Source organism: Microcebus murinus, chromosome 3, assembly GCF_040939455.1.
Source record: "Microcebus murinus isolate Inina chromosome 3, M.murinus_Inina_mat1.0, whole genome shotgun sequence".
NCBI classification, from domain to species: Eukaryota; Metazoa; Chordata; class Mammalia; order Primates; family Cheirogaleidae; genus Microcebus; species Microcebus murinus.
In genome coordinates, this window is record NC_134106.1 from 45,645,654 (window position 1) to 45,671,802 (window position 26,149).

General features: G+C 37.2%; 1 protein-coding gene across 18 annotated transcripts in view; it reads right to left on the reverse strand.

Moving 5' to 3' along the window:
* The window catches only part of CCDC88A (coiled-coil and HOOK domain protein 88A), a 120,963-nt gene extending 96,981 nt beyond the window's left edge, over positions 1–23,982 (reverse strand). For 14 of the 18 annotated variants that reach the window (XM_076000785.1, XM_076000782.1, XM_076000786.1 and 11 more), the window contains exons 1-3: positions 23,008–23,877; positions 22,812–22,912; positions 1,438–1,546 (exon numbers count right to left, since the gene is read on the reverse strand). In XM_076000785.1, the coding sequence (XP_075856900.1) occupies positions 1,438–1,546; positions 22,812–22,912; positions 23,008–23,070 (273 nt within the window). In that variant the 5' untranslated portion in view covers positions 23,071–23,877. The other 4 variants (XM_076000771.1, XM_076000769.1, XM_076000770.1 and 1 more) reach the window with 4 other exon arrangements.
* Between the last annotated feature and the right edge of the window lie 2,167 nt (positions 23,983–26,149).

The following is a 26,149-nucleotide window of genomic DNA, read 5'->3' on the forward strand; positions in this document are numbered from 1 at the left end:
GAACAATACAATTAACAAGACTGTTCTAACTCTGCACTCAAATAATTGGAAAAGACATAACTTTTTCAAGTACACATGGAACTTTTTTTTTTTTTTTGAGACAGAGTCTCGCTTGTTGACCAGGCTAGAGTGAGTGCCGTGGCATCAGCCTGGCTAGCTCACAGCAACCTCAAACTCCTGGGCTCAAGCAATCCTTCTGCCTCAGCCTCCCGAGTAGCTGGGACTACAGGCATGTGCCACCATCCCCAGCTAATTTTCTATATATATTAGTTGGCCAATTAATTTCTTTCTATTTATAGTAGAGATGGGGTCTTGCTCTTGCTCAGGCTGGTTTCGAACTCCTGACCTTGAGCAATCCGCCCGCCTCAGCCTCCCAGAGTGCTAGGATTACAGGCGTGAGCTACCGCGCCCTGCTTCACATGGATCTTTAATGAAAACTAACAACATATTAGGCCAAGGTAAGTAATTATTAACAAATATCAAAGAATCAGTATTATATGAACCACATTCTTTGACCAAAAATGAAAACCAAAAAATATTACTTGAAAATTATCATGTTTTGAAGTTTAATAACATACTTCTGAATAACTCAGAAATAAATCATAGTGGAAATGGAAAGTGTACAGAAATAAATATATTTAAAAATATGTCATACCAAAATTTGGGCAGTATAGCTATAACAATTCTCAGAGGTACATTGACAGCTTTAAGAATTTCGTGTTTAAAAACGGAAATATGCATCCAACTTGTTTTTTTTTTGTTGTTTTTTTTTTTTGAGACAGAGTCTCACTTTGTTGCCCAGGCTAGAGTGAGTGCCCGGGTGTCAGCCTAGCTCACAGCAACCTCAAACTCCTGGGCTCAAGCAATCCTGCTGTCTCAGCCTCCCAAGTAGCTGGGACTACCGGCATGCGCCACCATGCCCGGCTAATTTTTTCTATATCTATTAGTTGGCCAATTAACTTCTTTCTATTTTTATAGTAGAGACGGGGTCTCCCTCTTGCTCAGGCTGGTTTCGAACTCCTGACCTCGAGCAATCTGCCCACCTCAGCCTCCCAGAGTGCTAGGATTACAGGCGTGAGCCACCGCACCTGGCCCCAACTTGGGTTTTTTTAAAAAGGCAATAAAAGTATACTTTTCAAAAGCATAATTCAAGTAGGCTAACAACAAACTATGACATTATGCAAATTTTCAGGAAACTGGGAATTGTTTTAAAAATAGGTAAAATACAGTAATCATTTGTAATTATCAGATAATTATGAAGTGCTTGCTTGTATTTTTAATATTCATAACAGATATTTTATTTACTACTCTATCTCCAGCAAATAGACTAGGACCTGGAATATAGTAAGTATTTCATATTTGTTAGATGATTGATACTAGCTTACACAAAAATGTAAGTAGTTATTAAAATATCAGATTAAAAAAAGGATCACTTACCTGGTAATAAAATTTTATCTGTTTCACCAAAATGGATAGATTATGAATTCTCAGTGAAGCATCATTGTTGACTTTTTTATTTACTCTCTGACTCTCCGTTTTAGGATTACTGCAAAAAATTAAAAAAAAAATTAAACTAAAATTACATTGAAACATAACTATCAACCTATGGATGACTAAAACTAGTCATATAATACGTTTTTATTTAAATAAATGTGTATTTATCATTAATAGAGATGATCTAAAGAGATGATGATTACTTTGCCATTAATTTGGTGCTGCTTCTTTTTTTTTTTTCTTTTTTGAGACAGAGTCTTACTCTCTTGCCTGGGCTAGAGTGCCATGGCGTCAGACTAGCTCACAGCAACCTCAAACTCCTGGGCTCAAGTGATCCTCCTGCCTCAGCCTCCCTGGTAGCTGGGACTACATGCACACACCACCATGCCCGGCTAATTTTCTTTTTACTTTTAGCTGTTTGGCTAATTTCTTTCTATTTATAGTAGAGAAAGGATCTCTCCAATCCCTGCACTGCCCCCACCATAACAGAGTCCTAAACTACAATTTGAGATCTGCAGAACAAGGGAGAATATTAGTAAGGCAGGTTAAATCTGACCTGTGATTGATTTATGCTTAGCGCAAGATAAATAATTAATAAAATCAGAACAGCCCAAGGCAAATGAGAGTTTAAATGGAAAAGTGAGTCTCTCAAGTAAAAGCACCAACCAGAACTAGTTACTTATAAAAACAAGGAAAATCTATTGCAGAAGTCAGATCATGTGTCATGGCAAAGACAAACAGCAAGCACAGTCAAGAAGTCAAGGTTAAAAACCCAGAGAACTGAAGGGGAAACCTTGTTTTATGTAATCAACTCTGGTACATTTTCAGGAAGTTAAAGAAATAATCACTGAGTACCTACTATACTGGCCATAGTATAATATAAAAAACCTGGTTTAGTCAATCCATTATTGTGGAGAAAAGTGTACCTGCAATTGGTAGAACATTGCAGAAACAACCCTAGCAACAAAAATGTTAGGCATACCTACAGTTACATCAATCATTGACAATCACAGACATTCAATAAATATCTTTCCTCTCTGGCCTCCTTCTATCTTTTTATTTCTATTTTCTTTATTCCATATTTGAGTCCCCTTACATATCTCTCACCCATGACTGCCTCCTATTCATACACTGACCACATTTAGACCTAGAAAATACCATAGAGATACCGGGTTTCACCACAAATCAGAAAACCAAAGTCCAAACTAGAAATTTGTCTAGGATCCTAAAGCTCTTTTCCTTTACTCTCTTTTAGTTTTCTCTTATAGGATCACTCAGGAAAACAAAGAAAAGGCTAATAAAAAAAAAAAAAGGTTTCAGCAATGTTATCTATAAAACCCATGTGTACAATATATCACTGTTATATTGAATTGTTTGAGCATATTCCCAATTGTTTCCACAGTGAGTAATCAAACTAAAGATGATTCATTTTTTCTCCCCCAGTTCATTACAGTGATATATTATAAACCTGAGTACTTAAATCTGACAATAAGTATTTTTAAAAGATTCAGTATTACCACTGAAAATGTACATAAATTAAAAAAACTATATATTTATAGTATAAGACAATTACTACATGACAACACATCATTTGGATTTTACTTTGGAATGTATAATATTCTAATAAATGTGGTGATTTCATATCCCCTTTAACAAAGTTTATAATGTAAATACTATCTTTGTCCCTAACACAGAGTTGTGCCAAGTTTCTCTGTTTTCTTTAAAGAAATTTTTTTCAAATAGTTTGTTTTTAATTTTATGTCCAACATTCCCGATGATATCTCAAAATTTATTCATTTGTCAAGAAGTTCTATAGTCTCCTTTGTATAAAGCTCCTCTAAGTAGCAGCAAGTTTTCAGAATTTAGAATTTTGGTTTGCTCAAAATTTTTCAGAATTTTTCATAAAAAATTATTAATATGTTTTATATCAAGTTTTAGCCTTTGAGAAAGACTGCTCTTAATAATAAGACAATTCTGATTATAGACAGAGGGAACTGTTTAGTTTTTATATACAAACAACATGAGATGAAATTATTTTAGAAATCTGAGGAAAAAGGAAAAGCACAATTTAAATAATCTAGAGAGAGAGTTTCAAAAATTAAGAGAAAAGTACTTCAACGCCTAAAATTAATCTCACATTCAACAGACATCTTAGAGAGGAGAATGAAAATTTTCTACATCTTTTATAAATCTGTGCTGTTTAGTGCCTACAAATGTTTGAAATGAATTTATGGGATCTGAGGGGATTTCTATGCTCTTAGTAGACTCATTAGGAAACCCAATAAGAATAGTGGAATGCTTTCATTTAACAGGCTAAATACCTAGGCACTCCAAGCCTCCAGTTTCAGTTTCTAATCTATCGTGTACCTATCTGAGCTATTTTAGTATGAAAATGGAACTGAAAAGTTCTTATTTCTTTATTAATATAATCATTAGATATTATATCATAGTCTATTATCATAAACTTTCTGTACTTGCAGACCAGGATAACCAATAAGCACTCTAGCATGGATCTAAAGAGCAATAAACTTTCAATTACAAGGATCACGTTTCTGATTTGATGCATGCCTAATATGAGTAAGGCTCATACTGACATATGTTAGGATCATGGAAAACAAGCCCTTTCACCCCAAGAATATAATCTCTTTATGTGAAAGGCACTGCCCTTAGGTGAAACTGCCAGAAAAATCCTAAACTCTACCCTTATAAAAAACAGTTGACCATTTAAGGGTAAATGTACAGTAAAGTATATAAATCGAGATAATTAGTAAATTCAGGAAAAATAATACCTGGCTTTGCAGTAAACTCTGTATAGTTGTAATAATGTAAATATTGATTACTGATTTAACTAAACTTGTGATAACTATATTAGAAGGATATGGTAAGAAGAAATACAAATAGGGCATAAAAAAGATAAAATCTCATCTACCACTATCAGGAAGTCAGCAGAGAATGTCTAAAAGGGATAAATCAAGAAATACCAGAATAGGCATATTATAACTATATGTGAGGCATTGCTTTAAAAAAAAAAGTTTAAAGAGTTTTTACTCTGGAGAACTGAACTGAGATGTAAGGAGAGAGAGAGAGAGGAGATGATTGGTGTTTTTCACTATGAGCCTTTTGGTATTAACTAATCTTTCTAACCATGTAAAACATTTTTTAAAGAGATTTTAAAAGACATCCACAAAAGTCTGTTGCTTTATGAAGCCTGTTTTATTCATTTATAGGGGAAAATATTAATTATGTCAGATTGTTACTTAGCTGAAGCACATTTAATGACAACATAAATGTAGGATTCAATGCTAGGGATTCAGAATCATAAGACATTCGTGAGACTAAGCATAAACCATAATAAAAGATTAAAGGTTTCTTCTGTAAAAAGAATGCATCCTATATAAAGACAGAAAACACTCCCATTCCTATGTGTATTTTAGGTTTTTTTTTTAATATAAGAAAAATCACAATACAGTCATTTAGACAAACTGGGTATTACTCCACAATTTTCTACAAAGAAAATGTACTATTAAATCTTCTAAATATTCTGCCTTTCACTTTGTTTAATACTTAAAATGCTAAACAAACATTCATTCAGAATAGACAATCATTAGGCTCTTTTTGAAAGCATACCACTTTTTTAAAAGAATGTATCTTTGGGAAGATCTTTTTCTAAAATAAAACACGGGCTATTGAATGATATACATATGAAATGTAAGTACCTTTCTAATCATACATAGCTATTTTCAAGACAACACAATGTTAAAGTAACCATCTCCTTTTATAAGATGAAAAATGCTTTAATGGCAAATAGCCTAGCAATATAGCTCAAATCTGTCCAACCAGAAGTTAAATGCAACATGGCAGTAAAAGAGGGCCTCCAGCAATTTCACATTTATAAATGACCTACTTATGACGAGCTGCATTAATTTCAATTACAATAATAAACAAGCAATGGTATTATCTACCACTATATATAAAAACTTTTAAATTAGGGGGAAAAATGAAGTTAAAGTTAGCAATTTTGCAACACTAATACACTAAGATTTGGTTCTTCTACAACCAAGGATTATGTCTTTACTTATTCATTGACTAATATCTACAAGAAACAGAAATCTGATAGTTTTAATGGCTTTATGCTTTTCTATCCAGACTGCAAACCTGTTGTGTGTCTTCTTGGACCATCTGTTCTGTGTTGATGCTTAACTGATGCTGGTTAAGCATTATCAGTGCTTTTGCTATATGTGCTCCTGTTTTTGATCATGTCATTGTAATTAAAACTATACTTGTATAGAGGTTTTTAAAATTTTTGAGATATTTTATATGGTAAAATATAACTATATAACATTTGCATGAACATTTGAAATAACTAAGTAATTTATGTACCTAACTTTAAATTTGCATAAACCAGAATGTTTGCCTTATGAAAAATAATTAACATCTTTTAGCCTTGAGTATAATCAGGGAAATGAGTGTCTTTTAAAAAAAAAGTATCCCAAAAGATAGGGTCACCAAAAGGGAAAAAATAACTTTGATTTTACTAAATATATTAATCCATTCTTTTATAACAACTTAAGCTTCACCTTTCATTTTAAAGACTTTCACAGAATTTAGTTATTTTATCTTTCAGCCATATGTTAGTTTTTTTCCTCTTGACAACATGCATTAAAAGGGAAGTCAATTATAAGTGCAAGTAATGTGGTATTCTTTTTGTAACTCAAGTCTTAAAATGTCTATAGTGTCAAGCAATGTCTCTGCTTGCTTGATATTAAATAAACTTCTCAAAAAAAAAAAATAAAAAGTATCCCTTTGACTTAATTTCTCCCCCTTCTCCCAAACTCAATCACTGTGCATGACAGCCAACAATACAACCTAATATTAATATAATATTGCATATATTTATATTTTACATATTTTACACATATATTACATTAATATTATATTAAATATATTAATATCATAATATGTATTACATAACTACAGAGTATTTTCACATATATTAACTCATTTGATCTTTACAATGACTGAATAGTCATTCTTAAAGATGTGATGTATAATTAACACATAGAGACAGAGGACAGACACAGCCCCCTTGTTTTTATTCCCATAATTCAAGCCACATTAAGCTGCTTCTTCAAAAGCTGAAAAATCTGTGATAATTTTTAGTTAGTCCAAGATTAAGCCAGCAGTGCATCATGATATTCATGATATCAACAGAAGCAATGCTTTAATTTAAAAATTGCAAATGGACACAAAAATCAAAATCCAGTATTAAACTTTAGTTTTATCTAAACCAAATAAAATGGCTGACGACCTGCCCTTTATTTCTTAAAATGAGCCAAATATTCAAATATTAAACTAGCAGTTTTCTACTTTTTTGGTCTCAGAATCACTTTCCACTCTTCTTTTTGAGACAGTCTCTCACTTTGTTGCCCAGGCTAGAGTAAGTGCAGTGGCATCAGCCTAGTTCACAGCAACCTCAAACTCCTGGGCTCAAGTAATCCTACTGCCACAACCTCCTAAGTATCTGGGACTACAGGCATGTGCCACCATGCCCAGCTAATTTTTTCTATATATATTAGTTGTCCAATTAATTTCTTTCTATTTTTAGTAGAGATGGAGTCTCGCTCAGGCTGGTTTCGAACTCCTGACCTTGAGCGATATGCCCACCTGGGCCTGCCAGAGTGCTAGGATTACTAATAGGTGTGAGCCACCACGACCGGCCACACTTTTCACTCTTAAAAATGATTGTGGACTCTCCCAACAGCTTTTGTTTATGTGGGGTATATCTATATTTACTATATTAAAAATCAAAATGCAGAGTTTTAAAAAATATTTATTAATTCACCTAAAAATAACTCATAAGTTAACATAAAGAGCATTTTCGTGATAAATAACTATCTTTTCCAAAACAGAAAAAATGTTAGTGAGGAGTGAGATTCTTTTATATATTTGTAAATCTCTTTAGTGTTTGGCTTAATGGAATACAGTTGGATTCTTAAACCTGCTTCTACATTCAGTATGTTGTGATACATCGTTTTGCTTAAAGTATAAGAAGCAAATTTGACTTCATACAAATATGCAATTAGAAAAAGGAAGAGTTTCTTTTTTACTTTTTTTTTTTTTGCGTTAGTACTTATGCATAGTAAAGAGTTTCTTTTTTAAAGATCAGACATACTTTATTCCAGAAACGTTTTTTTGTCAAATACAACAGAAAATTTCATCAAGGAAAACATATATTTTGAGAAAATAAACTCTGTTTTAAGAAAATATTTGTTTATAATACCATAGTTTTTATTAAACGTATACCTATATAAATGTGATGGAAGATGAAGCTCAGGTTTTTATAAAAGCTAAGTTTCAGAAACAAACAACAAGCTATTCACACAAAATAAACCACGTATACACCTGATTTTCACAACCTGGGGAAACTTTACATTGAATGACCGAATAGATCTGCCAGTGTACATTATTTTTAGCTGTAGTTTGAAGGGTATATAAATTATTCAAGTGCAGTAAAATGCACTAACACAGGAGTATACATGTTGAATATAAAAGAGTGGAAGGTTTTTTCAGTTCTCCAGAGGAGAAGACCTGGGTAATTGCATAACTCCTGTAGGTTGAGAAGAAGGCAGGCTGTGACTTCAAGATCTCTCCCTACTGGAAAAGGGCAGCAAACCAGGACTCTCAAAGGCAGTGAGGTAAGGAAGCACATGTCTCTGAAGAGAGACCCAGTGTCGTTTCTGAAATTCATGCCTGAGGTCTCCAAGCCCCTGCCCCCTTTTTTAATTATTTCAAAATATTAAGGAAGTACAAATGTTTCTCTTACATGGCTTGAGTCAGGGCTATATAAATGTGCCCATCACCAGAATAGTGTTCACTGCACCTGTTCGGTGGGATTTTGCTCCTCGCCAGCTCCCCCCTCCCCCTGCCTGATTTCCAATGACTTTTACTTCCCTCTATGTACATGTGTGCCTATCAGTTACTTCCAATTTACTAAAGAGTACATGTGGTGTTTGCTTTTCCATTCTTGAGATACTTCGCTTAGAATACTGGTCTCCAATCCTTCCATCCAAATTGCTGCAAAAGGCATTAATTCATCCTTTCTTATGGCTGAGTAGTACTCCATGGTATACACATACCACATTCTGTTAATCCACTCATGAACTGATGGGCACTTGGGTTGATTCCAGATCTTTGCCATTGTGAATTGTGCTGCAATAAACATTCTAGTACAGATGTCTTTTTGATAAAATGGCTTCCTTTCCTTTGGGTAGATACCCAGTAGTAGAATTGCTGGATCAAATGGTAAGTCTACTTTTAGTTCTTTGAGAAATCTACATACTGTTTTCCATAGGGGTTGTACTAATTTGCAGTCCCACCAAGAGTGTATAAGCATTTCTTTCTGCGTCTGTGCCAGCATCTATTGTTTTTGGACTTTTTTTTTTTTTTTTTGAGACAGAGTCTCGCTTTGTTGCCCAGGCTAGAGTGAGTGCCATGGCGTCAGCCTAGCTCACAGCAACCTCAAACTCCTGGGCTCCAGCGATCCTTCTGCCTCAGCCTCTCGAGTAGCTGGGACTACAGGCATGCGCCACCATGCCCAGCTAATTTTTTACATATATATATCAGTTGGCCAATTAATTTCTTTCTATTTATAGTAGAGACGGGGTCTCGCTCTTGCTCAGGCTGGTTTTGAACTCCAGACCTTGAGCAATCCGCCCGCCTCGGCCTCCCAAGAGCTAGGATTACAGGCGTGTGTTTTTGGACTTTTTAATAAAAGCCATCCTAATAGGAATATCCCATTGTGGTTTTAGTTTGCATTTCCCTGATGATTAGTGATGTTGAACATTTTTTCATACACTTTTTGGCCATTGTCTATTTTCTTTTGAAAAACTGTTCATGTCTTTTGCCCACTTTTTAATGGGGTTGTTTTTTTCTTGCTGATTTGAGTTTTTTAAGAGCCTTTTCATATAATTATCAATATTTTTCTTTGATACTATCAAAATTCAGTAAAAGGTATTTCTTAAAGGTTCACTACAATGTGGAATTATCAATAAACTTTCCTTTGTTTTACATTAAAATCCATGGGTTTATCTGGCATGCTGAGTAGATATTTTAATTACATATGCATAATTTAACATCATGCAGTGGTCATTTTGAAAATACTGTTCTCTCAGTTATAGAAATCTTCCAAATGTTGGCACATCTTATTATTCAACATCAAAAAACCCCCACATTAATATCACCTCTAATCTCATTAGAAAAGTCTTTAAATATTGAGAAACTGCCAAGTTCATGTTTTCTATAATTCAAATTTTATCACTGACAATAAATACAGTTAAGTTGTTTTCCTTGAAGTCACAGACTTACTTCATTTATTTTTGAGAAAATACCTGCCCAATACTCAAGCCTGAACAAACACAGTTTATCTGTCATTCTTTCAAGTAAAAGTGGTGTTCCACAAAATAGGAACTTGTTCAGCTTGCAACTCAAAAATCCTGAGTACTTTTCCTTGAAATAATCATGACACTTCATTATGCAACAAATATTTTATGCATACTTCCCACTTTGTCTCACAGAACTTTAAAAAGATATGTACTCAAGGGTCAAGACTCAATAAAGTAACTTTTACTGCTTCATCAAGGACATTTTTAAGTGAAACTGGATTTATTTTTACTAGAAGTGCATAGTGTGAAGAATACAATGACTCCTAGTACAATTTGGTACAACTCTTTGATTCACGCTAAGGTACCAGCAGTTTTACCCACCTTTGTTTTTGACACTCAGTGTTTTCCGCAACACAGGCAAAAAGGCAAATGACATCTTACTATTATTATGAAAATAATTCTGACTTGACAGACAACCTTGAAAGAATCTCTAGGGTGGTAGGGGTCTGTTGATCACACTTTGACAAATACTGTATTAGGTATAAACCAATTCTTGTTTTGGTATAAAGATCTGGGGACTTAATATTATGCTAATCAGCACCTTCATAAAGAAATAGAACATTTATTTATATGGTGACCAACTCCATGACAAGTGACTCAAATAAAAGAAGACTGTCTATAGAATCAATGGACAGCAATGATCTGTGATGGAATATTTACCCATTGTCCTTAAACCTTAAGATAGGTTCACAGAAGTTGGTTTTAATTTGTTTTAATCAGTATTCTAGTGCAGTATTTGCTCTAGATCTAGCCAGTCCTAGAGACTCAAGGAATTCCAAAGTGAGCTAGTCCCAGTACTCGGCAGGCAGAGGCAGGAGGATAAGCTCGCTTGAGCCCAGGAATCTGAGGCTACAGTGCGCTATGATGCTGCTGCTTCACCCTAGCCTGAGTGACAGAGTGAGACTGTGTCTTGAAAAAAAAAAAAAAAGAATACACCATTTAAAATTTTTTCCTGAAGAACTATTGAGATATTTCACAAAATTTGATTTTAATATAAGGATTACGTTAATATAAAAATTTATAAAAAATTACCAGTTTTCTTCCTTTCCCATTACATTATTCCTTAATTTTAAGACCATCAAAATTAGCTATTTATTGCTATTTATTTATAGCTTTATAAAGAGTAAGGAATTCCTGAGCAAGAGAAAGATCCAGTCTCTACTAAAAAAATACAAAGAAATTAGCTGGACAACTAAAAATATATAGAAAAAAGAATTAGCCGGGCATGGTGGCACATGCCTGTAGTCCCAGCTACTTGGGAGGCTGAGACAGAAGGACTGCATAAGCCCAGGAATCTGAGGTTGCTGTGAGCTAGGCTAATGCCACAGCACTCTAGCCTGGGGAAGAGAGTGAGACTCTGTCTTCAAAAAAGAAGAATAAGGAATGAAGTTTCTTCTCAACTTTAGTTATATTCACTCTATTCTTTTACTCACCTATTAGTATGGTGTAACCTTGATCCTAATCACCATTCAGAATTGCAGTATCCAAAATCTCAAATTCTGAAAGTGCCCTCTGACCTCAGCCTCCTTTCTATCCTCTCTCACTCCTTTACTTCTTCTAAACCTCATCTTCCTTCATTCTTATTACAACCGCTAGTCTATCAGCTTCCTCCTGATGATACTCGCTTTCTTCTTCCTTTAATGCTCACACACTATTCATTTCAACTATTCTCCTAAGAAACCCTAGTATGTTTTTTCTCCCATCCCACATCTACTTATTCAGAATCTCCAATTCTAAATAAATTCTACAGATATTTTGTCAGTTTCTGAGCAGCTAAGCATTACTGGTTACTCAACCATGTGGACTGGCTCCACTAGAAATGTGTGGTTTCCAAACCTCAAATAAGCCATCAGTCCTGTATAACAATACTTGTATTCATCTTTAACTGACTCCTTTTGTGATTTCCTTCTGGCAGCCTTGCAAAATTTTTCTACTTTCCTCAAATGTCCTGATTCCTCCGCTATTATTCACATCTTCATGCCTCTTTAAATACTATTTTCTTTGCTTAAAATATCCTTCCTTCTACTCTACTCCTTCACTGTTTATGATTCTTATTCACTCCAATACTCCTAGCAAACTTCAGTATCCAGCTCAAATGTTACCTCCTCCAAGAAGCCTTTCCTCCATGTAAATCATCACCAACCATTTTGTGCCAAAACAGTATCAAGAACATAATTCCACATCATAGCAAAGATACCACATTGCAATTTGTTTAAATGCTCCTCTCCATTACTAGTGGACAAAGAATCATATCTCTAGCACCTAGCAGACAGACTGTTATATAGTAAACACTCAGAAACTACTCACTATATGAATTGGTCTTTGATGAACCATCCCTTCCTTCATCCCTCTCTCTGAGTACTGTATTTACATCCTGTAAAGAGAGGCCTCTGCTCTGGGTTCCACTCTGGCCCTCCTTGGGCCATACACTTCCACAGGAAGGGAAGTCTATGTAAATAAGGGGATGTGCCTATACACCTCCCTGCTTCTAGATGACACTCCAGGTACGTGGAACTCTGAAATTTCTTGCCCAAACACTTCTAACCCAATTTCAGGGTCTGCACAGGCCTTTTCCCCAGGTCTGTCCTCAGGATGGACTATGCCACAGATATGTACACTCTTGGGCCAAGGAACAGTTGTTTGGGGAAGGGAGTACAAGAGCTTGGAATTGTGGCACACAATACAGGGTGTTCGCAGACATACATATAAAACTTCTTTGTCAAGCCAGAAAGAGCCAGGATGGGGAGAGGAGGTTGGGCTCTACCACATTCTGCTGTGAAAATGTGACTATTTTCTGTTTGGTTGACCACTATACACCTGTGCTGGTTGCTGTCATTATTTATCCGTAAATTCTAAATTTGAACCTTTCAAGTTATTATGAAGGTATATTTTTCAAGATAAAAGACTAGAACATGTTTAATGATTTGTTAGCCTAGTTTATAACCATTAAATATTGAGGCCTGTTGTACTAAATGAATGCTTGCCCTAGATCCCATAAATGTTAGGGAAAGATCTCCTCTCTCTCACTCAGAGTAAAGCTGATGAGGTTTTATCAACATAGTTTTATTAATTATTAAATTAGTAAAATAGGGCTAAGAGAGCATAGGAATAAAATCAGGAATAAAAAGGACATTTAAGATTATTTCCCAATTTCAATAACTCGTGACTTATAACATAAATGACTAATCCAGGATTTAAACCTATATAGCTCAAGCCCATGCTTTTTGTCTCTATACCACACAAGATTAAAAAACAGCTAGTTTATACCATGTTAGAGGGGGGTCATAAAAAGAAAAAAGAAAAAGAAAAAGATTACAAATAACTAAAAGAACTAGTTTACAAATTAAACAGATATCTCAATATCAACTAAAATCTCAAGTATTATTTCTAAATAATACATATTTCTAAGTATTGTAAATTTATGCCTAATTTCTTCACAGATCCTAAAATAAAGTCAACTGATGTCTTTCTGAAAGAGTATGGTTCAGAACTGGTCTTCCTTTCCATCTATCCTGTGAAAACTAGTTTCCCATAATTAACGCATATTAAGGCCCACAGTAGCTCATGCCTGTAATTCTAGCACTCCGGGAGGCCAAGGCAGGAGGATTTTTTGAGCTCAGAAGTTTAAGACTAGCCTGAGCATGAGTGAGACCTTGTCTTTACCAAGAAGAAAGGGAAACAAGAAAACAATAAAAACCCCAGCCCAAGAGTGAGACCCTCTCTTTACCAATAAGAAAGGAAAAAACAAAACAAAAACCCAGCCCAGCATTGCAGTGGCACCTGTAGTCCTAGCTACTTGGCAGGCCGAGGCAGAAGGAGCACTTAGAGCCCAGGAGGTGGAGGCTGCAGTGAGCTACAATGACGCCACTATACTCTACCCAAGGTGGCAGAATGAGACTCTGTCTCAGCAAAAACAAACAAGGTAACTGAACATCCCTCTTCACAACCTCCCACTCCTTCATATTAAAAAAAAAAAACATTAACTCATTAAGAGAAAATTTCCAAAAAATTTTAAAAATACTTTCATCTATAACAAGTAGTTCACTTGTTCTTTTCTAGGTTTTCATCATTTCTTTTTTTTTCTTTTTTTTTTTTTTTTGAGACAGAGTCTCGCTTGTTGCCCAGGCTAGAGTGAGTGCCGTGGCGTCAGCCTAGCTCACAGCAACCTCAAACTCCTGGGCTCAAGCAATCCTGCTGCCTCAGCCTCCCGAGTAGCTGGGACTACAGGCATGCGCCACCATGCCCGGCTAATTTTCTATATATATTAGTTGGCCAATTAATTTCTTCCTATTTATAGTAGAGACGGGGTCTCGCTCTTGGTCAGGCTGCTTTCGAACTCCTGACCTCGAGCAATCCGCCCGCCTCAGCCTCCCAGAGTGCTAGGATTACAGGCGTGAGCCACCGCGCCCGGCTTGGTTCTCATCATTTCTATAGTTTAAATATGAGTCACACTGAGAATCAGGCAATCATGGACTGCACTTGAAGGCATCAGTCTAATGTGAAGCTGTAGACAAAAATCTCAACATGTTGGACATCATCAGGAAAGAAGTAACTTTCCTGATGATGTAATATAGTATTATATATACTATATATACTATATACATGCTATATATTACCATATATTACATACTATATAATATATACTATACTAATACTATACAAAACCATGGTCATGTTCTTACCACCTCACTTCAGGGGAGACATAATATAGGTACGCAGGAAAAATATCCAATAAAGGCAATTAAAATAAGGGGAAAGAGAGAACAAAAGAAAAAGAGAAAAAGAAGATACACTAAAAAGTAAAACAAACTAAATTTTACAGTACTAAAATTAGAGTGGAGGCTGGCCATAGTGACTGGGGCCAGATGCAGTGGCTCATGCCTATATTCCCAGTGCTTTGGGAGGTCAAGGTGGGAGGATCGCTTGAGGCCAGGAATTCAAGACAAGACAAACCTGAGCAATATACCCAGACCCTGCCTTTAAAAAAAAAAAAAAAACTTTAATAAGAAATAAAGAACAGAAAGAAAAGAAAAGAAAAGAAAAGAAAAGAAAAGAAAAGAAAAGAAAAGAAAAGAAAAGAAAAGAGAAAAGAAAAGAAAAGAAAAGAAGAAACGAACGAACTGGAGGGTGTTCTCAAATTTTTGAAAATTAAACAGATTTTAGAATGCCTTCATTCCTTCAACATTTACTGAAAAGTTATGGCAGGCCAACTCCTATGCTAGGTGCTGGTGATACCTGCTAGGTACTATGCTAGGTGCTGGTAATATGTAAAACAAAATGTCTAGCCTCTAAATATTCAAAATCTAGAGTGGCAGCTACTTTGGTAAAGGTACTACAGGATCATAGGAAAGAAAGCAATTAACTCCACCAGAGGCCTTCACAGGGTGTTAAAGGATGAATAGACATTTGCTAGGCAAACAAAGGGAGGACAGTCTAGGGGAAATGATTATAATTATAGAAATAAAACAATAAAGATATTAGGAGCTAACATGTATTGAATATTTACTATATGCTAAGCACTATACATAAATTATTCTATTTGATTCTCATAATAACTCTGTGATTCTTTTTATCCCCAGTTTATAAAGAAAATGAGAAGTAACTTGTTAAAAGATTCAACAGCTATACAGAGTTGACACCAACAGAGATCATACAAAACTAAGCTGTGAACGATCATGACTTATTTGAGGAACCATAAATAAGTAGATATGGTATAGCACAGGACAATAATGACAGCAACCAGCACTGGGGATATAGTGGTCAACAGAACAGAAAATAGACACATCTGTCCCTGCCTTAGTAGAGATGATGTCTAATCCTTTCACCCCAACCAGGAAACATTATCTTCCACCTTATAAATGTATGCACTAAGATTTGGAGATGGTAGCTAATAAGCAGCACTAATAAATGGCACAGCTAACCCAAGTCTGTCTGACTCAAAGCCCAAATTCATTCCGCTTTACTATATACCTCTCTACTGTTCATTCATTCAACAACAATATATCAAGAACCCACTGTATGTCAAGCACTGTGTTAGTAATACAGAGATGAAAGATACAGTCCTGGCTTCAGGAAACTCACAGGCTAATCAGTAGAGTCAAGCAAACCAAGAATTGCAATAAAGTCAGATAAAGGATATCATCAAAGTATATACAGGTCCTGTAGAAGCAAAAGAAGGACTATATATCTAAGATGAGCCAGGTAATGGCAGAGGAGGAATGAAGGTAAGTAGGAGTCAGTTAAAGAAAGCAACACTAAGGAGCTGGAAAAGTATTGTAAGGAAGGGAAGAGTGTATGGAAAGGCACAGAGACATGAGAACGTAGCTTGTCTTTGGGAACTACAAGTTTGCTCAATCTTACACTGTGCATTGAGTACCATGTTTCCCCCAATATAAAAGGTCTTATATTTATTTTTCCTCAAGAAGACACCCTAGGGCTTATTTTCAGGGGATGTGTTATTTTCCCCTCAAAGCCTCAGTTTGCAGCCCACACAGGATGGCCAGGACCTGAATGGGGGAGCCAACCTTGTTGGGGGGGCTGCCGGCACCTTTCCGGTCACCTCTGGGATAGTAGCTGTCAAATGGGGCAGATGAGAAGGGCTGCTCATCTTCTTTACCACTCTGTGACGAAATGCATGGGTTGTGCAGATATGCTGTGAAGCCATGCCCCTCACAGGTCTTATTTTTGGGGTAGGGCTTATATTGCGCAAATGCTTAGAAATCCTGCTAATCCTTATTTTATGGATGGGTGTTATTTTCAGGGAAACAAAGTAATAAACTAGAGAAGCTGGCAGCAGCCAGATCACAAAGGAGTGTGAATATGTAAGCAATGTGTTTACCCTGAAGGCAGCAGAAAGCTATTGAACCATTTAAAAGAAAGGAGTGACATGATAAAACCTGTGATTTAGAAAGTTATCTTAGTCCATTTTGCCCAATAAGCCTGGTGCCAGCATCTGCTTCTGGTGAGGGCCTCAGGAAGCTTACACTCATGCTGAAAGGGGGAGCAGGTATGTCATATGGTGAGAGAGGGAGCAAGTGTGCCAGGAGAAGGTACCAGGCTCTTTTAAACAACTAGCTTTCCCAGAGACAAATAGAGTAGGCACTCATTACATTGGGGAGGTCAGCAAGCCATTCATGCAGAATCTGTCCCTTCCACCCAAGCACCTCCCCAAAAGCACCTCCCACCAGGTCTCACTTCCAACAATGGGGATCAAATTTCAACATGAGATCTGAAGGGGACAAACATTCACATTACATAAGAAAGTTTCATATGATCATAGATGGAAAGAAAACCTGAAGAGGGACAAGCCCAAAGGTAAGAAGACCCATCAGGGGCTATTGCATTAATCCAAGAGTTGGGACATATCTGAAAAATATAGGAGGTGTATCACAGAACCTGATAATAAGATAGCAATGCTGACTAAATAACGATTGTGTTTTTAAAGAAGCAATACAAACAAAACTCAACAGACACTGTGAAGCCCAGGGAGAAAAGTTGAGAGTAACCACATCAAGAGTCAATGCCATACTTAGTAAGAAAGCCTATATATTTTGTGTAATTTTAGCGGTTTTTGTTTGTTTTTTGAGACAGAGTCTTGCTGTCACCTTAGGTAGAGTGCAATGGTGTCATTGTAGCTCACTGTTGAGCTCAAGTGACCCTGCTGTCTCAGCGTCCCAAGTAGCTGGGATATGGGCACGCCCCAGGACACCTGGCTAATTTTTCTATATTTAGTAGAGATGGGAGTGGGGGTGTCTCACTCTTGCCCAGACTGGTGTCAAACTCCCCAGCTCAAGCAATCCTCCCACCTGGGTCTCCCAGAGTGCTAAGATTATAGGCGTGAGCAAACGCACCAGGCCTCATTTTAGGATTATTATAGTTATAACATTAGCACAAGCTATTTTTGAAATCTTAAGCGTTGATGGGACAAAGGGACATTTCTCAGTTAACTGCCTCTATAAAATAAATGGCTTCTTTAGGTATACTTTAAAAGTTGGATGACCATGTGTCAGGGGTTTAATTGAAAAGGATTTTCATAGATGACTTCTGAAGTCCCTTCAAACTCAAGATTCTAAAAGGAGAAGAAAAGCTGTAACAAGTATTTCATAATTACCAAGTGTCTCAAGTATAGATTTCTATAGCTATCTAACGGGGTTGAGTCTTAGAGAGTAATTCTAAATATTGTTCTGATATTATTAAAATTTTCTCAGTACTTAAAACCTTAACATATCCATATTTTCAACTGTTTAGGTAATATGAATAGCACACTTTTAAAATTTTATGATTACGAAATTAACTACAATGTCATGAATTCCTTAACAACTTGTAGGAAGTAATATTCAAAATTGGCTACAGAACTGAATGACATGTCAAACAAGAAAATAATTATTTCTACTTCACTGCCACAAACCGCCAAGCCTGATAACTGACACTGAAGAAAAATATTTCATTCTGTTGAAATAGGAAAGTGTCTTGTGGTATGCAGAAGAGCTAGCCCATCATTCTAGATCTCTAACTAGCTTCCCTCTTCCCATCAATTAAAGATGACTGATGCCATGTTACAAGTTCTTACAGAGATTCAATGATTCAAGGAGCTGCTCAATGAAATCCAGGGTTCATGTGTACATACAGTGAATCCACAAGTCAGTGAAGAGACTCCAAAATTATAAGGCAGAATCAGTCAGTAAACGGTGTCATGAAATCAACTCTTCATTTTCGAGGAGTCTGGGTTCCAAACCGGTAACATCAGAGTCATTAAATTAATCAATTTCCTTATTCTTAAGAAACATTTCAAGTGAAAAAATGCGATAATAAGGCTCCTATAAGAAAAGTCTATGTCAGGCCAGGCGCGGTGGCTCACGCCTGTAATCCTAGCACTCTGAGAGGCCAAGGTGGGCGATGGCTCAGGGTCAGGAGTTCGAAACCAGCCTGAACAAGAGCGAGACCCCGTCTCTACTATAAATGGAAAGAAATTAAAATTGGCCAACTAAAAATATATACAAAAACTTAGCCGGTCATGGTGGTGCATGTCTGTAGTCCCAGCAACTCGGGAGGCTGAGGCAGCAGGATTGCTTGAGCCCAGGAGTTTGAGGTTGCTGTGAGCTAGGCTGACGCCACGGCACTCACTCTAGCCTGGGCAACAAAGCAAGACTCTGTCTCAAAAAAAAAAAAAAAAAAAGAAAAGAAAAGTCTACGTCATATCTAAAGCAGTAATATTAAACTAACAGGGCAAAAATGTAATTACAAGTATATAAACAGCCAGGTACAGTGACGAGTGCCCATTGGCCCAGCTACTCTGGAAGTAGAGGTAGAAGGATCGCTTGAGACCAAGTGTTTGAGCTGCAGTGCACTATGATCCCACCTGTGAATGGCCACTGCACTTCAGCCTGGGCAACATAGTGAGACTCCCATCTCTAAAACAACAAAGAAAGTATATAAACAGATTTCCACTGCCGGCTAAGATAGAATAACAGAGACCAAATTACCCTCCTGACTGAAACAACTGGAAGGGGAAAAAAAGACAAAATATAAAAACATTTTGCAAGACACTGGACATCAAGCAACAAAGGACAGTGAATCCCTAATAGATGGGAAACAAGCATGAATCCAACAACTGTTCCAGCTTACTGCCTTGAAAAAGCTTCTAAGCCACAAAACAGGGAGGGGGAAACCCAGGCAGAGCACAGTGGTCTCCCTAAGTTAAGGAGGTAGAACTGCATCTAAAGACAGCAAGGTGGCTAAAGTACACAGAGCAGAGTACCTGAGAGGAGAGAGCTACACAGAAAGATCTGCAGGGGGTATCCCATAAGTCTTCAGCTCAGTATTTATCAGTTCATAGTTTGAGGAATCTACCCAAAAACAATGAAAAGAACCACCAAAAAGGATTAGACGAAGCAACACTAAAGAGTTCCTGTTCCCACCAGCCAGAGTATTCAGAAGGGTTTTGCCTCAATATTGAGACAAAGTGGTACTGTCTAACAGAATTTAAAAGCAAGTCCCCAGAAGATCAAACAGTTTTCAAGTAAGTTAATGCATCCCAGAGCAAAGCTCAAGATTTTTATATTTAATGGAATACAAAAATATCCAGCAGCCAACAAGGTAAATTTTCAAATGCCTGACATCAAATAAAAATTTACCAGGCATTCAGAAGCAAGAAAACACAATCTACAATGGGGAGAAATATTAATCACTCAAAACCAACTCAAAAATGACATAGATAGAATTAGTAGATATGGAAATTAAGCCAATTATAACTGTATGGCATTTGTCCAGGAAGCTAGAGAAAAGACAGAGCATGAAAAATACAGACATGGAAGATATAAAAGACAATTTCCAGAGATAAATCTATGTCTGAAATGAAAAATATGCTGGATGGGATTAAGAGCAGATTAAACAGCACAGAAGATTAATGAATTTGGAGACATCGAAATGGACTATGCAAAATGAAACAAAGAAAAATACAAAAAAATTGAATTGAACATCAGTAAGTTTTCAGATGTCAAGCAGCCTAATATACATGTAATTGGACTTCTAAAAGGAGGAAAGAAGATAAATACATATACATACATACATATTCGTAGAAATAACGGCTGAAAATTTTCCAAATTGGATAAAAACTACAAACCCACAGATGGAAGAAGTTCATGGAACTTCAAGGACAAGAGACATCAAGAAAGATATATAAACAGTTTCAAAAGGTTCTTGCTTAAAAATTCTATAACTAAATGTAATCTAGAATTTAGACTAAGGCTAACCTTTAGGTTAACTTACTGGGTATGGAGTTACAACTGACACTTTAATAGAATACACTAAATCACACATTAACCTGAGTAAAGTACTTAAAGAAATCCTAATGATTTCAAAATTAGCAAAATATAACTTTTAAAACAATGTATATTCTGTTGCTCTATCAGATAATTATTAAAATAAATATGTGTTGATCTTATTTTGGCAAATTATTTTTTTAAAAAGGCAAAAGCATACTTATTTTTTCCCTTTAATTTATATAGGTCATTCAGAACAGAATTGGGACACTGAAAAAACTTCTAAAGAAACTGGGAGGTGGAACTGAAAATACAGAAGCAGATTTGAGGTTTAGAAGGGAGCAAGTCCTCTCCCCAAAAACACAACAACCTGGCAACCATTATTTTGGAACACCATAATTTTCAAAATATATTTATATATATTTTAAATATAAAACTATATTCAAAGTGGAAACTAACGTGTTTTAGCACCTCAACTAACTACTTAGAACTCCAAAAAAAATCTAAATTTTTTTGGAAAAAGAATCATGCAAGTAAAAACCGTTAAAGTAGAAAATTTAAGTAATATATTTTCCTATTTTTGTGAACACACCTAATTTTTAGCACACAAATTCAAAATTTTCTGTCTAAAAACAAGCAACTGAAAAGATATACGAGAACAAGTTCTGAGTATGTACTCTAATGGCTACGCTTCCTGTCATGTGGGTTCCCTAAAATAGAAATCGGTTTAATTATGCTACCTTTTTGGTTAGGAAATAGTAGGGTATTTCAAAGATAAAAAACAATTCCATGGTACAGCTGTCAAAAATATATTTACTAACCCTGGAAAAATTAATGTCTACACTCTTTTTTCCTTTCTTAAGGAAAAAAATACATATGCATTTCAATTACATACATTTCTTTAGGTGCCTATGCAAATAAAACAATTTAGAAAATGTATAGTATTCATAATACTTCTCTGTAGGATCAACACACATGAAAAACAGCACACAAATCTTTTGAGCATAGAGACTACACATGTCTTTGAGCACACAGAGAAGTTAACACTGGCACAGTTACTTAAGGATTAGACTTCCACCCTTTTTTAAACAGAAAAATAATTTCCAATAAAATACAAAAATGATATATGTAAGATTATCAGAGCAGAATAGACTTACTCTCTAGTAACGACTACTTATTAATAATGTACCAATTTCCCACATATATAAAAGACAAGGTCTTCAAATCAAAGGTTCCAAACCACTCTTGTAATCAGATTCTATTCAAGAGAAATAAGGCTAAATATACATTATATTGAGCACAACTGAAATATTAGAATGCAAGTATGCTGTAATACCTGTAATGATAAAAATGGAGTTTTTTACTAATCCAGCTACCAATATGCCTTCAAAATTCAATTCCTATCTCAAAAACATATTTCCAACCCAGTATTATAAACATAAAAGACAAAGATTTGCCTATTAAATCACCTAGGTGTCACCAAGACTTCACTTACTTGCATTTTAAAACTTCTATGAATACCTTAAAATGATCTCTAAAACATTAAGCAATCTAATAATTGACACAATAGATCATCTAATTAGACTTCAGTTATTATAGGCATTTAAATTACTTGCTACAGCAAGAGTCCTCACCAATCAGAACTGTTGTTTGAAATACTCTCCTGAAATCTGTTTCAAAATTTGAGCCATTTATTTTCAGATACAGAGGTTAATAAAAAAAAAAAAAAAAAACATTTCTGCATCAAATGCACGTAACTTCACAGACAAGTCTTTTTTCCCCTCTGAGGAAACCAGATTTCTCAATCTCTCTTATTTTACCAAATTATCAAAGAAGACACAATGTGGTTTGGATTTCAGCACTGAAGACAATAAGTCACAATACATAGCTGGCAGAATGAAAAATTGAAGTTTCACGATTTTAACCGGTAAAATTACTGTGTTGTGATATATGGGCTGGGCATGTAAGATTATTATTCCTTTCAAGATCCAATTCTAAAGCCACCTGAATTTTTCTGGCCAAAAAACCAAATTAGAGGCTTAAAACATAATGTCTCAAAGTTCACCGCATGCTATTTTTAAAAGAAAACAAGTTACCTAGAAAAGAAAGAACTTACATTTGGAGCATGACCTGGTTCAAGAATACCCCATCCACCAAAGCCACATATTCATCCAGGTTGGTCCCATTTCCTGCAGCCAGAGGTCCAAACGTTTTAACCTAGAACAGAAGGATCCCCAAGACATGAACGCCCACTTCCATCTCTGCACCCACAAATAATGCAGCAAAATATACAATAAAGGACACCCACTTACCCAAGTGACCAAGGGGCTGGTCATGAACTGCTCCAGAAGGGGAGTAAAAACCTCGTTCTCCATTTTACAGACTGTGTTTGAAAAAAGGAACTACCACAAAAATACGCCTCGGGAACTGGTCACTAAACGTTGAAGAAGTAAGTAGAAATCAATGAAAGTCCATTTTGGCAAGGGAGGAAAAACCCATCGTGGAGGAGGGGAAAACTCTCTCTCCTCAAAAAACACTCCAGAGGGAAACCAGCCGAAATCCCGAGAAGTGGCTTCGACGGCCACCACGAGCGGCAGCCTTCACTGGAAATGTCTGTACCGGGCGAGGAGTGGCAGAGAAAAGGCATCTGGAGGAGGAGGAAGGGAAAGGGGGCTGGAGCACAAGACAAAAAGCCCGTCAAGGTTGCCCAGCTCCTGGAGGAGCCAGACCAGAGAAACTACCCCCAATGAATTAATCCCAACGCGGGCTAAATGAAACACCACGTTAGACACCACGTTCAGGATTCGAGGGGCCGCCAGGCTCGACCTTGCGTTCCGCTCTACACGTTCCACCCACCAATGGGCATGGAGCCCCTATGACCCGCGGAGCCTCCCCTGCCCGCAGCCCCTCACCACGGACACGCAGGGCTCGCCCCTTTCCCCCGGCCAGGCACCATCGCTCCACAGCCCCCAAGTCTGGCTCCAGCCCCCTTCCCCTCCCAGGGGGTGGGGGCCTGAATGTGTGTCCCTAAGCCCCCAGCTTCTAGAGCCTCGCCAGCCTTTTCAGCGCGCCTCTGGGAAGCCCTGGCACAAAAATCACCGCCGCGCTCCAGCCTCCTCCTCCGCCCTATCTGGAGGAGCCGGAGTAACGGCCTCACAACCGCAGTGCCGCATCACACCCCACCGCTCACCGCCCACCGGCGCCGCCAGCCCGCCGTCAAAGGGAGCGCGCTGCTCCCTCCGCGCCGATATCCTTCCGCCGGCTCCCCGCCCCTCCCGCGCCCCTGCCTCTGGATTGTGGGAGAAGAAAACCGCTGCATGAGCGCGCTCCCGAGCGAGCGCGCCCCTGGGCTAGCCCCGCCGCCGCCCAGATCCTGGCGGCGGGCGCGACCGTGAACGCGCGCTCTCTGCAGCTGCTGCGGTGACCCGCTCCTCGCTCGCGCCCAGGACGGTTGCCAGGGCCTGGGGGGCGGGGATGGGGAGGGCAGAGGAAGGGGGTCTGTCTGCTCGCTCAGGCCTAATTATGGTTTATTTCCTCCCGGAGTGCCTTCTTTGATGTGTGAAGGAAGGGGAACGAAATCCTTCTCTCTTAAACATGAGGGATGCAGACAGCCTTTTTCGGACAGTTTGATCTCTTAAGCATGCTTTCTCCCAGCAAAATGGAATGGGAAAACTCACTGCAGCAAATGCCAGAGAGACTTGAGCCACAACTTGATTTTTTTTTTCTTCTCCTTCTCTTTTTTTTTTTTTTTTTAAATCCAGTCCACTAAAGCATGACTATTCTTCAAAGTCACAAGTGAAATGTAGTAGGATTCTAAATAACCAAAGCTGTCTTTCAACATGTTGGTATTCCCTGACTGGAGGGAACGCGATTCAGACATTGTTTCTTGACTATCTGGTCATTGAAAACAATCCAAACAAAATCAAGAGCTACAAAGAGGAAACATTTGGAAGTTATCCAAGTTGGGTGACAAATAAACAGATTACATATTTGTCATAAATCTATGCTATGCATGACTGGAACCTCAAAATAATTTTCACAGTTCCCTAGCAAAATCAAATGTTATTCCTCCTCATTTCAAAGGGAAAAGCAAGACCTTGTTCTGGGATAAAATGGGCATGTGAAACACAATCTTTTTTTGAGAAAATATGATATTACGGTTTTACAATGTGCTGTTTACATTTGCATAAACACCTACTTTGAGTACTTATTTATTTTAAATTAGCAGTAAAAACGTTTTTGTCATAACACGGAATTAAGAAACAGCACAATTTCTTAATTAGGTAGCTGAGAGCCTGGGCTCTGAAGTCTTAACTGCTTGGTTCCGATTCGTACCAGCTATGTGAGTCTAGGCAAGTTACTGAGCCTCTCCGTGCTTCTGTTTTTTTATGTATAAAGCAGGGCTAATAATAGAGTTAAATTGACAGTTTATAGTAAGTGCTCTATAAATGTTATCGATGTTGTTTTTATCATTATTCCCTCTAAATGAAGAATCTTTAGGAAAAACTTGAGATGTAACCTCTCCTACTTCAGTTACAGGAAAAAGGATTTTGCTTTGGGAAGTAGAAATCCCTTTCTAAAATCATCTTAGGTAAAATTAAGATACATCCTTGTGGACTTTGCTAGATGGTATACAGAGTAGAACCTTGCATTCCCCTATACACAAGCCGGTATACAGCCTTGAGTCATCCTGGTTGCTAACAATCTTTTCCTTCTACTCCTGATGACTTTTTCTTAACTGCAGCTCTTTATTTGGTGAATGAAATGCAGACAAAGGAGAGTGGCCACCAAGAAGAAAGCATTGCTTTTAGGAGCAGCGCAGTGCCTGAAGTCTCCACTTGTCTTTGTAATCCCTTAGAAGCTTGACAAAACAACATGGAAGTATTTAGGCCTATTCTTGGAGTTATCCTAAAACAGACCAACCTGCTACATTCACAGACGAAAAAAACCCATCAAGTATTAACACCAAGCTCAGCAGGTTAAGGGCATTTTGGAGTGATGACTGACGGGTTATCACAGGAGTCGTACATTAAGATAGCATTGTTTATCCAATTTACATTTAGTACGCAGCCCTCACAGAAATCTGGATTCCCCTCTAGAGCCAGATGGTCCCAGATGCTTCCTGGTCTATCTTTAGGTTTTACACATACACATATACACACACATATTCAACAAAGAAACATGAGGAGTTAATTGTAAAAACAGGAAACTTTAGACCAGACTGAGGTCTGGAGGAACTTATTTGAAAAACTACCAATTCACAATTCTCTAACAGCAGCCTTAAAAACGCTTTATAGGATCTCAAGAGTACAATCAGGAAACTTCTCTGTCTGGCTAAAGAGGGATTGTCCGTTATATACAATTTAATGGTCTTCGAATTGCAATGTCCTGTAAGATTAAATCGAAAAGTTTCCTGTCCTCCTTTCACTGAGGAAGAGACTTCTCAAGATTTCT